General features: G+C 38.6%; 1 protein-coding gene across 11 annotated transcripts in view; it reads left to right on the top strand.

Moving 5' to 3' along the window:
- LOC131237382 (sterol 3-beta-glucosyltransferase UGT80B1) overlaps positions 1-16,564 on the top strand; it is an 82,276-nt gene extending 65,712 nt beyond the window's left edge. For 5 of the 11 annotated variants that reach the window (XM_058235108.1, XM_058235112.1, XM_058235106.1 and 2 more), the window contains 3 exons: positions 699-746; positions 1,285-1,434; positions 16,212-16,564. In XM_058235108.1, the coding sequence (XP_058091091.1) occupies positions 699-746; positions 1,285-1,434; positions 16,212-16,412 (399 nt within the window). In that variant the 3' untranslated portion in view covers positions 16,413-16,564. Of the gene's footprint in view, positions 1-698; positions 782-1,284; positions 1,435-16,211 lie in introns of all 11 variants that reach the window. The other 6 variants (XM_058235110.1, XM_058235109.1, XR_009167210.1 and 3 more) reach the window with 5 other exon arrangements.
- The last annotated feature ends 423 nt before the right edge of the window (positions 16,565-16,987 follow it).

Here is a 16,987-nt window from a genome sequence, read left to right as displayed (position 1 = left end):
TTTAATGCAGATATTTCCTGTACTTCTCAACTGGAGAGATGATATGGTTGAGCTGGTATGACTGGAATAAGGTAGACCACCAATGAGAGTGTGACAGCTGGCATCATAAAAAGCATTGTTTCACAAAAAAATGCAGAAAAATGGTGAAAAGTGATTTTAAACACCATCTATCACTCTCATTGGTGCTCTACCTTATTCCAGTTCTACTGGTCTACCATAGCATTTCTAACTGTCTATCCCGGGCTACAAATTGCAAGTTTACAGTTGTTCTCCTGAGGAGAGTTTTGGAACCAAAAACCCAAGTATACTGAGCATATCCCTGGATGGAGGATTATGTAATTCCTCGTAAACGTGTTGTTCCTTCAAAATCTTAAAGGGATCTGTGACAATTATGTAAATGTTTTGACAAGTCAGATAATGCTGTTTGTCAGCTGTTTGTGGTCATATGTGATTACAAGTTTAATTTCCATGGCTGACCAGTTCTTTTTGTACGTGCTGATAAATCTTAGTAATTTAGTTGTCACTTAGTGGATGTCATGTTTTAACCAACTTCTTATTTGGAACACCTTATACTTAAGAATATAAAACAGGATACGATGTTTTGTAACATTATTGCATGTGCATTCTTTGTAGTTCATAATGAACATCACTTTTATTTCTATCTCTAATTGGAGGCTTATTTTGTAAAAAATACACAGGTTCATCATGGTGGAGCTGGTACAACTGCCACAGGACTTAGGGCTGGGGTATTATTCTTTCTTACAAATTTCTCCTTGTCATGGTATGCGTGTCTGGCATTTGTGCTGCTTCCATTTAGATCATGTGACAAATAAGGAACTTTTTACACTACATTGCTGAGAGCTATCGAATTTTGGTTTCTGGTCGGTATTATTTTTCACTGCAGCTTCAATGATGACAACACATCTACATATTTTTAAAAATGTATTATTTTATAGTTGTTACTAGTACTTTGCCCCCCCCCCCCCCCCTTCAGTTAACCTGTAACAATGTCTATTATTTCATTAAATGTTGATGTGAGACTCACATCCCAGCATTTCACAATACAAAAACTTGGAAGACATACATTTAAGTGATGCAGTCCCAATGTCCCATATATTCCACTTAGCTCTAAGGTTCTGAAAATTTCCTTGTCAGAGCTTACACTGGAGGTGCTAGCAATAGAATTCTATCATCTTTTGATTCATTTGCAATAGTTTCCATTTGAAATGATGAATTGACATAACCTGTATTTGATTTTGTCTAACAAGCCTCCCATGATGTTAGTGTCCAACAGCTGTTGTACCATTCTTCGGTGACCAGTTCTTTTGGGGTGATAGAATTCATGCAATAGGATTGGGACCTGCACCAATACCTATTTCAGAGCTCAGTATTGAAGGTCTTTCAAATTCTATCAGATTTATGCTCAACCCAGAGGTAATTTTTCTTTATCTTTATCTTTGGTAAAGAATAAACATCTAAAATCCATGCATAAATATGCTTTGTTAGAAGCCAATGAATTAATTATTTGTGTAGGAAAATCTTTGGTTGCTAGTCCTTTTATGTTGTGTTGGAGATGTATGGAAAAATTTCCAGTAATTATTATTTAATGTTACAGATCATAGTATTAGATCAAGTGGTGTTAAAGAGCTGAGACTTTATGGTGGTTGTAGAAACTATGAGATCCTGGTTGACGGTTTTGCTTTGTGCTAGCTATTTGGGTTCAGGTTTACGAATCCTGTTTTGCCTTTAACTCGTCTGCGGCCCCATCCTCAGCAAGTAAACAAGCTTTCATATCCTTCCCCATGGCCTTGTTCCAAGTCTTTTTAGGACTCTCCCATCCTCTTTTGAAGCGTTTCAACCCTAATCAAAGTTTCCATCCTTACAAGGGTATCTCTTGTTCATTGCACATGGCGGAACCATCTCAATTGGTGGCATTGTTTTCATTAAAGCAGCACTATTCAATCTTCTGTTAGTCTACATGTTGTTTAAAATCCCTGGATTAGCTGCAAGGAAGCATGCAAAACTTCAGTGAGGATTCCAGTGGGAGGAAAGAAGCGCGAAGTGGAAATTACATTGTCTACTTGAAGTTAAAAAAAAAAAAAAACCCAAGGTAGGCTAGGTTTGGGCCATAAGAGAAAGGAACTGGAGCATTTTGTGTAATGGTGTGAATTCAAATTATGAGAAATCAACAGTTCTGAAACGCGTCATAAGTGAAAATTGTGATTGCTTGATATAGGGTGGGTAGAACTCAGGGATTTTAAAGTATTGGAAGGGATTGTATGTTTGGAAAGCATTTGCAGTATGGGGGGAATTCTTCAAATATTGGTGAAAAATTCTTCAAACAGGGACTGGATTCAAAGTCAGTAAAGGGGATAGAATTCGTCAACAGGAAGACGTATGGATCTGCAAAAGGCTGTTGGCTGCTATATTATTGGATTTTTACAGGGTGGCGGCTATCAGAAATCTGACAATGAAGGTATGGACCAGCGTTTTAAATAACGTATTGCATGTAGGGTAGCAGTCACCCCTCAAAAGCATGAGACATAAGCTATGTAGCTACTTCTATATTTTAATTGAAATAAATAGGAAAATAGGGAAATGGTAAAAATAAAGATAAAAAACAGAAAAATAAATGTATAAGCTATGGGGTTATGTAGTGTGAAGGCTTATGCTACACTAGAGCACACGCCACAATCTATGTAGCATATACTATTTAAAACATACAAACATATTGGGGAAAATCGTTTGGAATATCATTTTCAGGAGGAACCTCAGGGATGAAGAGGATTCATATTTTCTCGAACTTACGTGCTTTCTTAGCTCAGCTTTTCTATTGGGGGATGATGACCCCAATAACTGAAAGTGGAGAACGGCAGGTGGCCAAATCTTCTTTCAAATTGTTTTGACAGAAAAGGTTTCTTCTTTCCCTGCTTTCTTTTGGAAAATCTAACTTTCTTATGTTGTCACTTTCACTGGGACAGTGTAGAACCATCCCAAAGGCAGGGGGTTTAACCTTCCAAATAGATGTGTTCTGTGCAAGCGGGAGGAAGAAACTCTCCACCATCTTTTTATCCTTTATCCTTTTTCGAATTCTATGTGGCAAAAGTTACTTTGTTTAGAATTGCGCGGCTTAACAGGGAAAAAATTGTGGGAATTTTCTATAGTTAGGGTAGTCTTTCCATTATGTTTGCTAGGAATTGTTAAACGAGAGAAACCGGAGAATTTTCAACAAAGATGCCACCCATACCACAACCTAGCCAAGAAGATCAAATTCAACATCATTATCTAGGCCTTAATCACAAATATTTCAAAAGGATTTCTGCATCTGACCTCTGGAAGGATTTGCAAGTCTTGGTGTGGAGTGAACCGGTAAAGCTGAATCTGATTGAAAGATAGATGGCCCCAGTGTTCGAGTTGTTGGTATCGCTACAAGTTTCGCTGGCTAGAGATAAAGATATAATATCGTTATCGCCGATAACCAGAAATGTGGGGAAAAAGAGGGAAACATGGGGAAAACGATGGAATTTTTCAGTGAAACTTCAAGATATGTCTAAATACACATATTTACATATTTAGGAATAAAAAATTGCGAAAAGAATACATTACATAGTAAGTTTTCATTTAATGGGACCCAAAAAGCATGCAATGCCATAAAAAATCACTTTAATAGCAACCAAAATGAGTTTATATATTACAAATGCAGCTGGCATACAATAATTAAGACACGTAAAAGTAAATGAACTCAAAGACGCCAAATCAAGGATGGATTAGATTATCCAATTAGTGTGGTTTTTGCATGATAGAGATGTTCATGTGGCAAAATCTAACATAATCTAAACTGTTTTTTCGCTTCATCAAGATCTGTGTGACCTGATCAAGAGGTTGGATAGCAAAAAAAAAAAAAAAAAACATTACAATGGCCGAATGAAGTTTTTAATGGTGGGCATTTAATCACCACTATTTCCCTTAGTGTGGTCCACCGAAGATGCAGATCTGTCTCATTTTGGACTCATGCCTTAAAATTATCTATCAAAATAAATGGACAACATTGATAAAATATTTATCATTATGATGGCCCCACAGAACATGGAACCATCAATCCATGGTTCCAAACAAGTCACACATGCGCGCCATATAAATCAATACGCTTATTGTACTGAGTCAACTGTGTGGGGCCCATAAGTTTTGGAGCAAGCTAATATTTATGTTTTCCCTTCATCCAGGTCTATTAGACATTATGAACAAATTGGATGGAAAATAAACATCATGATGGGCCCCAGGAAAGCTTCAACGGTGGATATCATTCCCACCACAACTTCCTGTGGTGTGGACCACTTGAGCCTCATATCTGGCTACATTTTGGGCTCATTCCCTAGAATAACATATCAAAATGGATGGATGATGTAGATAAAACAAATATATCATGTTGGGCCTTACAGAGCCCTGACAAGACCATCCATCTCTAGGCACCTGATCTGCGCCAACGCCGATTTTCCTAGAAGCAAAGATATCGTGAGAACTTTTTGAGAACTCATCATATGTGATGTGAGTCCAAAATTTGAATGGTCTAAGTGATGCGGCACTCCATGAAACCTCTATGGTTCAACTTTTGCTTTCATCTAAGACTTCAGTGGGCCATTAAAAAAGAAAACATTTTTCTCCCTTGATTTGCATCTTTCTTTGCTATAGCCCACCAGAGTTTTAGATTAGGGTAAAATTTGGTCCTTGGGAGTTTCATGGGATGCCGCATCACATGAACCGTTCAGATTAGAGGCCCATTACACGTGTGAAAAGATGCCTACGTGCCTTGTGTAGCCGTGCCCGATAAAAAAGGACGTGGATTAGCTATGACAGGTTGAGTAGCGAGACTCGCTACTGAAGCGACGTCACCAAGTTATGTGGGTCCTATCATGATGTATGTGTTGTATCCACACCGTCCATCCATTTGGAGAGAACATTTTAGGGCATGATCCAAAGAATTAGGCGGATCCAAAACTATAATGGACCCCACCACCGAAAACAGTGGAGTTAGTTACACCCACCATTGAAACCTTCCTAAGGTCCACCATGATGTTTATTTGAGATCCAATCTGTTCATAAGTTAATACAAACATTAAATAAGGTAAAACACAAATATCAGCTTCATTGAAAACTTTTGTGGCCATTAGAAAATTTTAATGGTGGGCGTCACTCTCTCCACTTTTTTCTATGGTGGGGTCCACTCGAGCTTTGGATCTGAATCATTCTTTGGCTCATGACCTAAAATGGTCTCTCAAAATGGATGGATGGTGTGGATACAAAACATACATCATGGTGGGACCCACAGAACTTGGTGACGTCACTTCAGTAGCTAGTCTGGCTACTCAACCCATCAGTAGCGCATCCGCGCCTGATAAAAAAGGGCTCCGAACCCATTTTTTATCCAAGAGACCCTAAAACCCCTGAATTCTTCCCCAAATCTCCGGATTTCTCTGGATTTTTTTTTTTTCCCCGCATTTCCTTCCTAAATCAATTCCGTTTTCAAGTAACAATCTAATAGAAGAAAGAAAGAAAGGGAATCGAGATTTTCTTTACAGTAACCTACGAATGGCGAGCTTCGATTCAAATGCCCACCAAATGCAGCTTCCAATCGGGGCAATCTATTCTATAGGTGCGGAAATCCACCCTATTGAAAGTCTCTCTTTTTTTCTGATTTTTTTGGAATATTTCTTCCGACGTGTTTCGTATCGTTGGACAGCGACGATATCGTGAACACTGTTGACAACTGGACTTTTCGCAAAAAAATTGATAAAATCACTGAAAAATCGGCGATATTAGGAAGAGAACGAAAAAAGGGAGTTTCGGTGTCGCAACTCTAGCGATACCAAAATTATTGGCGATAATTCGATAATATCGCTGATAATTTAAACACTGGATGGCCCCTCTTGAAGCGTATGGAAATTCACCTTTGGCGGGGCATCCTTTGGGAACTTGGGCACCTCAGTATGAGGGGTGTTCTCAAAGATGAATCTGGATAGGTTCACTTTATTCCTTTTAAGTACTCTGCTGAGGGGCACTACTTATCAGGCTGAAGTTTTTCTTTCTTTCTTTTTGCCCTCCCACAAGCAGTCCAGATCATTCACAACAATTCTTGTGATTGTTCGGTTATTTTAGAAGGGGATTTTGCTAATGGTATTAATTGGGCTAAGAGGGTAGGATTTGAACCTTGGTTATATTTGGCAGCCTACCCATGATGCTCGTCTCCCCTTTGCTGGTTGTGCCGGGACTCAATAGACTCATAAGTCCGACCTTGTGCACCTTGTTGATGCTCATCAGCCTCATGATCTGCAGACGACTGTATGGTGATTTAAGAAACAACAGAAGTATGACCAACATTAAGTGCATCATTATCACTACTGCCATGATCATCTTTCTCATTATTGCTAGTGTTCGTTCTCTTTTGCCGGACTGGGCTCTAGATGAAATGTGTCTATCTTCGTAGGTCCAAGACAGTTACAAGACTCTTGTTGCACCGCGTGTGCCATTGGGTCATATACTTTCAATTCTTCATTGTCCTCTTGTACCCATTTCCCCCTTTTCTCCAACTAAGGTAGAAGCGGGACATCCTCATCATAAATGTTGTTAAAGTTTATTGGACAATAGTCAGTGTTAATGTCAGCTATATTGCTCTTCTAATGCCGCTGCATTCTTAGCCTTATGTTATAGTGTATGCATATGAGTTGATTTAATGTTCTAGTCTCCAATCTATTCCTTTTCTTCAAATGAATGAGGGCAAAACAACTCTGGTTCCTATTGTAACTAGAGGAAGTTGTCTGGCTTAAAACTTCGATTGTAATTTTTTAGATAGCATTCGCACTCTTTCCAAAATTCATCCACCAATTGACCGGTTGCAACTTTGGTAATGCATGTATTGCAAAAGCATCTCCAAGGTTGCCCTGGCCAATTTCAAATGTATCCAATCTATTCAATGCCTTTATTTCTACATATAAGTTAGGCTCCTATCGGATATATTGCTCTTCTTATGTTGTTGCATTCTTAGCCTCATGTTGTAGTGTGCATGTATATTAGTTGATCTAATGTCCCATCTCTATTCTATTCCTATTCTTTGAATGGATGAGTACAAAAAACTTCAATTTTTCTCACAATTAGAGGAAGTTGTCTGGCTTAAAACTTTGACTGTAATGTTTTAGAAAGCTTTTGCAGTTTATCTAAAGTTTATCTGCCATTCGGCTGGTTGCAACTAGGTATTGCATGTTGTGCAAGAGCATCTCCAAAGCTGCCCTAGCGATTTTCAAATGTATGCAATTCATTTAACGCCTTTATTTGCACATCTATGTCAGGATCTATTCTCTTTATTACATTCTTTACCCTGACATGAACGTCATTATCTTAGAAAAATGATTAGGTATAGATTTAGATAGTAATCTGCTACGTGAAGATCTTGATGGAGCTTTTGCATTAATCTCTCGTTGATAATCTTCCAATAGTCAATGTAATTTTGACAATCACGACGAATTGTCATTTTGGCCTCATCCATGGCATGTAAAGGAGGCCCATAGTAGGTTCTTTATCTATATTAACAAGATAGAGTACACTCATTAATGGCTTCACCTTAAGGATATTTGCAACCTTCTTCCAATATTTGTTGTCCCTTGTGCCTCAACCAGTGTTCTTGATGTCTTCTTTTCATGTTTTTTGTTAAGCCAATCTTTGGAAGCAAACATCTCACTTAACTCTTCTCGATGTTGGTACAAACTCTCTAGGGCTATATAGTTCGTTGCAAATATTGTTGCTCGAGACCTAAGTAGCTCTCTCCCTTTCGTTAACTTCCTCATTATGGTTCTACTTAATTGTGATTGTAAATGAATGTCGTCATTTCTCTTGCCAATTCAACCAATATTGCAATTCTTCTTCTTCCCAATATCTTGCAATATGTGGTCAATACAATGTGCAACCAATGTTCGAAGTATCGGTATTGCTACAAGTTTCGTTGGTTGGGGATATGGAAACAATATCGATATCACCGATAATATCGCTGATAATCAAAAATACAGGAAAACATGAGAAAAACAGTAGAATTTTCAGTGAAACTTCAAGAGATGCTAAAATACACATATTTACATATTTAGGGTTATTTTTTTTTTTGCAAAAAGAATGTATACACAATAAGTTTCCATTTAATGAGGGCTTAAAAGTATGTGTCATCATAAGAAACAGTCTAACCATCCCATCAAACTCATTTAACCATCCAATCATCTATCAAACCTTTCATCCAAACATCCATCGATATTGCAGAATATCGACAACTCACTTCTTTTGCCAAGAAATCATTAACAACTGGAAAGGAAACGAAAGATTGTGGTCTTGATATTGCGCATTTTGTGATAATGATAATATCGATATATTATCAATATTAGCAACGACAAATTGAAAGCTGCATACAACAATGTGCTCATAAAAAATTGAAATAGATTTGTTTAATAAACAAACTTTCTATGATCTCTACATTTGCAATATTATTGAAATATTGTCAATACACTTGTGATACAAGCATTACCTAGAATTTACACAGTAAAAAATATTGGTGATACATTGGCGATATCAATAATTGGCAATACATGCGACACCTGGAACTTACACAATTGAAAATATTGACGATAATGATACATTGGCGATACTTAGCAATACACAACTGATGCCTGAAATTTCTAATACTACTGGTGTTATCGATATCGCTACCTGTGTTATCGGTATCACCAAGCTAGAGATAGCGATAATATTGGAGATAATTCAAACAATGTGTGCAGCACATGATGATCATAATATGTGGTTTCTTTAGCATTAACATCTTGTGCGCAACCTTTTATGTTGCTTCGTTATTGGTCACAACTTGCATCACATTCTCTTCTCCAATCTAATCCAACATTTTATCCATTAGGGAGAAAATATAATCAACATTTTTTGTTTATCCGATGCATCGATTGACTTATGGAACATCATTCCCAAGTGGTAGACATCATGAAGTTGGTCATGTTGCATTTGGTTGGGCTAGTCCAACCATTACACATAATTGTGCAAACTCCTCCCTGCCCCCTACTTCTCATGTTTCCAAGTCATGATTTGTCATGTCGTTTCAGTCGTCGTGGTTGACGGGGAAGGTAGGCACATGCACTTGACTGAAGGGGACCAACGCTTCTACTGCTCCACCGAGGAGCCATTCGTAGCAAGAAGCAAGGGATGTCGTGAACGGTGGGAGGTCACAGAGAATTTCTTTTGGCATGCCATATGCGTTTAAAGGTAGCTATGTATGCCTTCACGTCCACATACTTTGCATTTGTCCATTTACCTTTAATCTCCCTAGCCGTGGGTGCCTTAGTCCATTTGTCTGCTTCTACTGCTACATCAATTACCACTTGCCAATATGGAGAGTTGGCTACATTTGGGCGTACGTTGGCATGTATAAATAAATTAGTTGCTACTCTACCAGCTTCTCAATGACAGTTCTACTCTACATTTGTTCGATATTCTTTTATTTACTTTACTCCTTTCTACACAGGATCAGATCATATGAGGGTCACCTAGGCTCTACATCCATATTATGGGGGCATCATGTGAAGATGTCTCTTGTTGGCTGCCAAACATATGCCGTAATTTACTAAACTTAACCTATACATGCAGTTATACTCTTAATTGCCCCCCCCCCCCCCCCCCAACAAAAAAAAAAGAAAAAAGAACCCACTGATCTCCTTCCACTAAATATGTTCCAACGTTCTTTATCCTTACGAGCAGTATGCACTCTCTCTCCTAGTCATAGGCACCTCCCAATTTGAATCTTCGTCAAATTCAACATTCTCTTTATCATGAAGGCCCATATAATTAGGATTGAACACCTCTTATTAGGCCGCTTTCAGAACTTCACTATTCTTCTTCTGCACGACAACTCGTTTCCCCTTTAACTCGTCCTAGCTTGGTTGCATCAAGATCATTATCTCTCTTGGCACTTTGGTATGCCCTACAACTTGGCCCTTTTGGTGTGCCAAATGTTGTTTAAGTCACGCGATTCCACTAATTATCATTTTATCACAATAGTTTCATTTCATTTGGTGCATGGTACTATACATTCTCATATGTTGCCTTCCAATAACCTCACTTGTTGGCCACCCATTTTCTTACTAGTTATGGCCGATAAGAGTACAAGGGGCTTATGGATGATAAGAGTCTAAGGGGCCATTTGGCATCTCTACTAATAAGAGCTTATTTGCTTATTCTTAAAAAATAAGCTCTTATTTTAAAAATAGGCTGTTTGGTAAACCTCTTCTTTTAGAGCATATTATGTTTATTTATTTTATTTTTTAATTAGCAAAAAAAAGGCTCTTAAAAAATAAGTAATGGAGAGGTGATGTAGAGCGGGTCGCAGACAGTTTCATGGCCAAGATGGATCAGAAAAGGCCCGGTCGACGACAGAAGTGATCCAGACCGTCAGACCTTAGATCGGGCGTATCTCGCAATCCGGAATGAGTTATAGGGCGTAAAATATATGATTTTGGGGTAGAACGAGCTACTTTAGCCACCCAACCCCGCTATGCCAGGTTGCGCTAGCCGGATTTGCGAAATACCCCCGAATCGATGGTCGTTTCCCTATTTTAATTCTGTTTTTACTCGAAATAATAAGTTTTAGTTTGATTATAACTCTTCATCCGTTGGGCTTTAGGAGTTGCACCCAACGTGAAAAGAGCTTAGAATAATTAGGAGAACAACTTGGTGAAGCCAAATAGGACACTTACTATTTTTAGCCAAAAACCTTGCGCACTAGTAGACATCACGACCATCTATAAATAGTAAGTTGCGAATTCTAGGAGTTTTAGTTGTAATTTGCTTCTGATTTCTGTCCCATTGCTTGGTATCCCAATTTAAAGGGTTGTGAACTCGTTTATTTCATTAATCTATCAAATTACGAATTTATTAGAATATATTTCTATTCTTCTGGTTCTTTCCTCGTGGGTTCGAGAAGTCTCTATGAGGAGTCCAGAGAAGCTTTGTGGATTCGGAGTAGTTATCCTAGAGGAAGACAGTGATCAACCTCATCACGTTCATCCTGCGTCAAGAGGTCACTTTTTCTTTAAAAGCATATTTGGCTTAAGCGGGTAGACATTTTTGGATAGTTTTTGAACAAAATTGCCCTTAAATGTTTTTAAGTAATTCCTATCTTGCCATTTTCTCCTCTTTACAATATCTCTAAGGGCCTGTTTGGCACAAGGGCTTATCCGGTATTAAGTGGGATGGGACTTCAAATCCCAAGGTAAGAAAAATCATTTTTTGTTTGGTTCATCATAGGTTTTCAACCTTGGGTCCTACGCATGGAGTAGGGATGGCTAGGGAGGGCTTTTCGCAATTCTATCCACTCAACTAGGATTTCCTCCTAAAAGCTTTTAGGTGGGAAGTTCTTATGCTAGGAAAGGAGGTGGGGTCCACCTTGATATTTGTGAGGAATCCACTCCATCCATTTGTTTTAAAAGATCATTTTAGGGCATGCGACCAAAAATGAGGTAAATTTAAAACTCAAGTGGGCTACACAAGAGAAAACAGTGGGGATTGAGTGACCACCATTGAAACATTCATATGGCCACAAAAGTTTTGTATCATGCTAAGGTTTTCTGTGTTGTTAGTTCATCCTGGCAGGAATGACCTTATAAAGGGTTGGGAGGACATATAAACATCAAGGTGGAGCTTGTGAAGGTTTCAACAGTAGGAAATTCTTTCCCCATTGTTTCCTCCTGTATGGCCCACTTGAGTTTTGGATCCGCTTGAATTTTGGTAGCAAGTCCTAAAATGATCTCACAAAACGGATGGACGGGGTGGATTCCTTACAAACATCAAAGTGGGCCCCACCTTACTTCCCAGTGTAATTTTCAAACACGGTTTTCGAGATTGTTGGTTGTTTTCCATGTACAACCAAACACTACATGAATCAAAACATGTATTTAAGTCATACATCCTTATATTATCCAAATACCAAAGTGAATAGGCTCACTCCCATGGCATTAAGAGACAATCCACCGACAAGTGCATTTATTGGGAAAAAAAAAGAAGCAATTCCATCCCACTCAATACCATCTAATTCGTTGCGCCAAACACCCCCTAAGGTACGCCCACATGATGAACAACCCATATTGAAGGTGGGGCACCAAATTATGAATAGTCCACATCAAGGTGGGCCCACATAATGCACCGTTCACGTCCATCTTGCAAGACCTTGGATGTGGAACACCCATTATGTGGGGCCCACTTGATGTGGGCGATCCATCATGAGGGGCCACACTTTGATGTGGGCCATCCATCATGTGAGGCCCACTTCGTTCATTATGTGGGCCACCTTCATGTAGACCATTCATTATGTAGGGGCACACCTTCAATGTGGGTGGTTTATTCTGGGCCCACCTTTGATGTCAATTGTCCATCATGTAGGCCCACCTTTGATGTCCATCATCCATCATGTGGGCCCCATTGTTAATGTTGACTGCACATCAAGTGGAGCCCACTTAACGTGGATGGTCCATCATGCGGGGCCACACTTTGATGTGTGCCATCCATCATGTAAGGCCAACCTTTGACGTGAACTATGCATTATGTGGGCCCACCTTGATGTGCATCATTCATCATGTGGAGCCCCACCGTCAATATGGGTTGTTCATCATGTGGGCATACCTTAGAGAGATTGTAAAGAGGAGAAAATGGCAAGATAGGAATTACTTAAAAAAGTTTAAAGGCAATTTTGTTCAAAAATTATTACAAAGTGGCCCAACATGATGGATGATCGACATAGAAGGTGCGGCCCATATGATGGATGGTGGACATCAAAAGTGGGCCTTGCATGATGGACAACCCACTTTGAAGGTGGGGCCCACATGATGGACACATCAAATGTGGATTCCCCATCATGAATAGTGGACATTGAGGGGCCCCACATAAAGGACAATTAACATTGATGGTGGCCTACATCAAGGTGGGCCCCACATAATGGACGGTCCACGTCAAAGGTCAACCCCTAATGATGAATGGTCCACATCCAAGACAAGCCTCGCATGATTGACGACCCACTTTGAAGGTTTGGCTTACACGATGGATGATCCACATGAAAGGTGGGCTCCATATGATTGAGGATCCACATCCAATTCTGACATAATGGACCCCCAAATGTCTTAAAACGTGAAAGTTGTAGCTATCCATTTTCTTGCCATTTGGGGCATGGTCAATCTATGATGAGATCCACCGAAACAACCATCTGGATTGTTCTTATAATGGAGTTGTTATAATATTTAAAAATGACATTAACTATCCTTAGAAAAAGCTCTTATTTGAAAGGTTTACCAAACGTGCTTATTTCAAGTAAGAACTTTTTATGGTTTTGAAAACGTGATTTATCGAATGAGTTTATTTAAAACAAAAGCCAGAGCAGAATGAGCTTATTAGAGTAGCTCTTATTTGAAAAGCCCTTATTAGATTAGAGTAGAGATGCTAAACGAGCCCTATGTCTAAACATATTACTTATGGGAGAATGAATTAATTAAGTAAATTTCTAAACTTCTAATTAGATCTAAATAGATTAATTAAGTAAAGTTCTAATCAATAAAGAATGGATTAAAAACCTATCAAGCTCCAAAACTGCCCAAAATAACAAAATATGAACATAAAGTTACTAATTCGAAAATAGAAAAATTAAAAAAATAAAATACAAAATTATAAAAGCAATGGGCCAAACCCAACTCATCTAATCTATTTTCAGAAATCAATATATATATATATATATTTATATATATATATATATATATATATATATATATATATATATATATAATAGGGTAAAAAATCTGACAGAAGCACATGATTATGATCATCTATGTATGACACATCATATTGAAACATTGAACTAGTACAATAAAAGAAAATTAATTAATTATTTATTTTTCCTATTATTAAAAATATGTCAGAAATTGATTCAAAAATAAAAATTATAAAAAATGTAAAATGTCATCAATAATCTGAAAGGAATACATGATTATGATCATCTATGCATGGCACATCATATTTAAGCATTGAACCAATAAAAAATGAAAAAAAGAAAAAATAATTATTTTTTCTATTTTTCGAAGATGGCAGAAAATATTCTGACCTGATTTGGGTAAACGACCATTACAGCCCACTTTTTTGAACCACCCCATTTCAGACCTGAATTGGGTAACAACTACAGCCATTATGGCCGATTCATAATCATTTTGCACACCTTGGTTTGATGGAAGTTCAATAACCAAGATCTAAGCCACAAACTAGTGTCTGAGATGACAGTGGATCCTATATTGGATCATGCAATGCTTCTTAACCTCAATGCATGTATCCAACAAATCTGTATTTCAACCATATAATCTGGTATTGTTAGATGTGTCAAAGCCACCACATCAAGACTATGATAACCTTCTTTGTCGTTAGGTCAGAGGATAAGTCCAAGCTGGTGCACAATCAAGTGAATCTAATCCAAGCTTGATGGGCCTCTCAGTTCGGAGCAAGGTATTCCATAATCCAAGCTTGATGGGCCTCTCAGTTCGGAGCAAGGTATTCCGTAATGGTAATGGTGGCCATAATGGCCACCACCATTACCTTTATGATACGGATTGTAACGGCTGTTATGGCCCCCGTAACGGCCGTTACAGTCTCTTTTCTTATTGAAAGGAAAAACCTGTATCTGCCCAGATCACTCATTACCTAGTTCCAAATAACAAAAGAATCCGATTGGTTTCAAGGGCAAATATCACCAATATCATGTGGTCCTGGAATGCACCAATAGGATTCTACAGTGCACCAATAGTGTCATTGCATGTTGGGAACCATATGAGTTTTTTCCTTGTGCGTATTATCATGTGCTTTACAACCATAAACAGTTGCAGGAAAATTGTCTGAATTGGTTATGTAAAATGAGCAGTATATGAATTGCATACATCCTTTCACAGCGTACACGAGCTTTCAGTTTTAACTACTGGTGCCGATGGTGGATTGTCTCAAGACTCTTGTATAGGATCATAACCTTTCAGTTGCTGGCCTACCTATATTTTTTTAGAAGAGATATACAACAAAGGTCCATGCTCAGCTGAAAAAGTTTGTAACATTGGCCATTCGGATCACCCAATCTGGGATATTTTTGGGTTTCAGTGTGTCTCAACAGACATGGTTTGGATCACCGAATCATGGGCCCCAACGTCGGAACCGAATACCATGTATACTATGCAAAACGTGGGCCACATATTGTAATTCCTCATTTAAAATCATCAAACATTTTTTTAGTAGCCATTACCTTCTATTATTTCCTTTATGCAGTTTTATTTTTAAGTAGCCTTCTTATTTAACAGTCAAGTTCTTTTGGCCACAATACACTAGTTTCCCTCAAAGACAACAGCATCTTAGCTCCATACACAACTATAGTTGTGAGAAATTGTCCCATGGTACCATGGACCCACTCTAGGATCATGCTAGACCTTGTAACTATTTGTGGTGGAGTAGAGCCTTGGAGGTATGGAGGTATGTGTGGAGCAGAAACTGAACGGCCCAATTGAAGCCTCTGGTATAGGATATGTACACCTAAGTTCATAATTCTAACATCAGGCCAGACCCATATTCCCATCATTGTCATGCAACATCAACCCTGAGTTCTGTGCATATTCCAAATGAATATATGGAACCATGTCTAACATTTTTTTTTTTCAAACAAATTCAAGTGAAACTACAGAAGCATGTCTAACATATCTGACATGCCAGTAAAAGGAACAGACTTTCAGGATGTAAATTCCAAGCAAATTTAAAGATTATGCGACTTTGATCACTTGTGTCTGGTACAAATAGTTTCTTTCTTATGTACCACATGGATAAGGCATTGAACTTGTTATGATTCTTGTATCACTTGTTATGCATGATTTTCCATGCAAGCGTTGGACGCCTGCACAGATGCCCATTTCTGGCAATTGTCATTTTCTACTGGTGGCATGGGGTGCAAGGCCGAATGGGTCCGAACTTACCTGGCGATGATTTAATGGCCTGATAAAACTGGGACCCGCTTATCTGGCTGTTTAACAGCTGCCTCACATTTGATTGCTTTAATCATGCTGTTTCTGGTGCCAAAGCTTGGATTCATGGCTCTCTCGATGATCTTGGCATTCTTTTCTCAGGTGAAGTTACAAGCAATGGAATTAGCGAAAAAGATAGAGAACGAAGATGGTGTTGCTGCAGCAGTAAACGCCTTTCACCGACATTTACCTCCAGAACTGCCAATGCGAACTGCCTCCTTAAACGACCCAGCAGAGACCAACCCTCTTCAATGGTTGCTTCAACTCATTGAGAAATACTGTTGTCTTCCTTGTGCACCATAGCATTCCTTTCAATGATGTGTATAGAATTTAGTTGCTGTTCTTTAGGCCAGTTATTCTCTTCATTTGTTGTATTGATTTTGAGATCGCATCTGTAACTAATAAAAAAAGTATATATTATATAAAAAAAGCCTGTGATATTCATTTAGCTAGTAGTCAAGGACCAATCTGTGTTTACTTCTTCGGATACCACTGTGCTGTGGAAGTTACTTAGGATCAAGCGCTGAGGCTTTGAGGGATGCGTATGTTTTGGTTGGATTTTTATCAAGCCCGATGGGTTTCGCTTGCAGTAAGTTTTAACCGGCAGTTAATGGTTAGCCTGAACTTAGGCTTGAGTCTACTTGCAGCCCAGAAGTTTCTCTAAGCTTGGGTATTTAAGATTATTGAGCTGAGCATGTCTAATGAGCCTGGTTTGGTTCCCTAACTTGCAGGGTGGTCTACGCTTTGGGCCTTTTACGCCGTTGGTGGGCATGGCCTAGTTGCAATATTCAACCCTTGTTCATCTTTGTTCTTTGGAACTAAGCAAATGGTGGCAAAAAATTTAGATTACCTATCCCCATCATTGCAAAATTCTTGTG

This window comes from Magnolia sinica, chromosome 2 (assembly GCF_029962835.1).
Source record: "Magnolia sinica isolate HGM2019 chromosome 2, MsV1, whole genome shotgun sequence".
NCBI lineage: Eukaryota > Viridiplantae > Streptophyta > Magnoliopsida > Magnoliales > Magnoliaceae > Magnolia > Magnolia sinica.
This window is presented reverse-complemented; position numbering and strand designations above follow the sequence as displayed.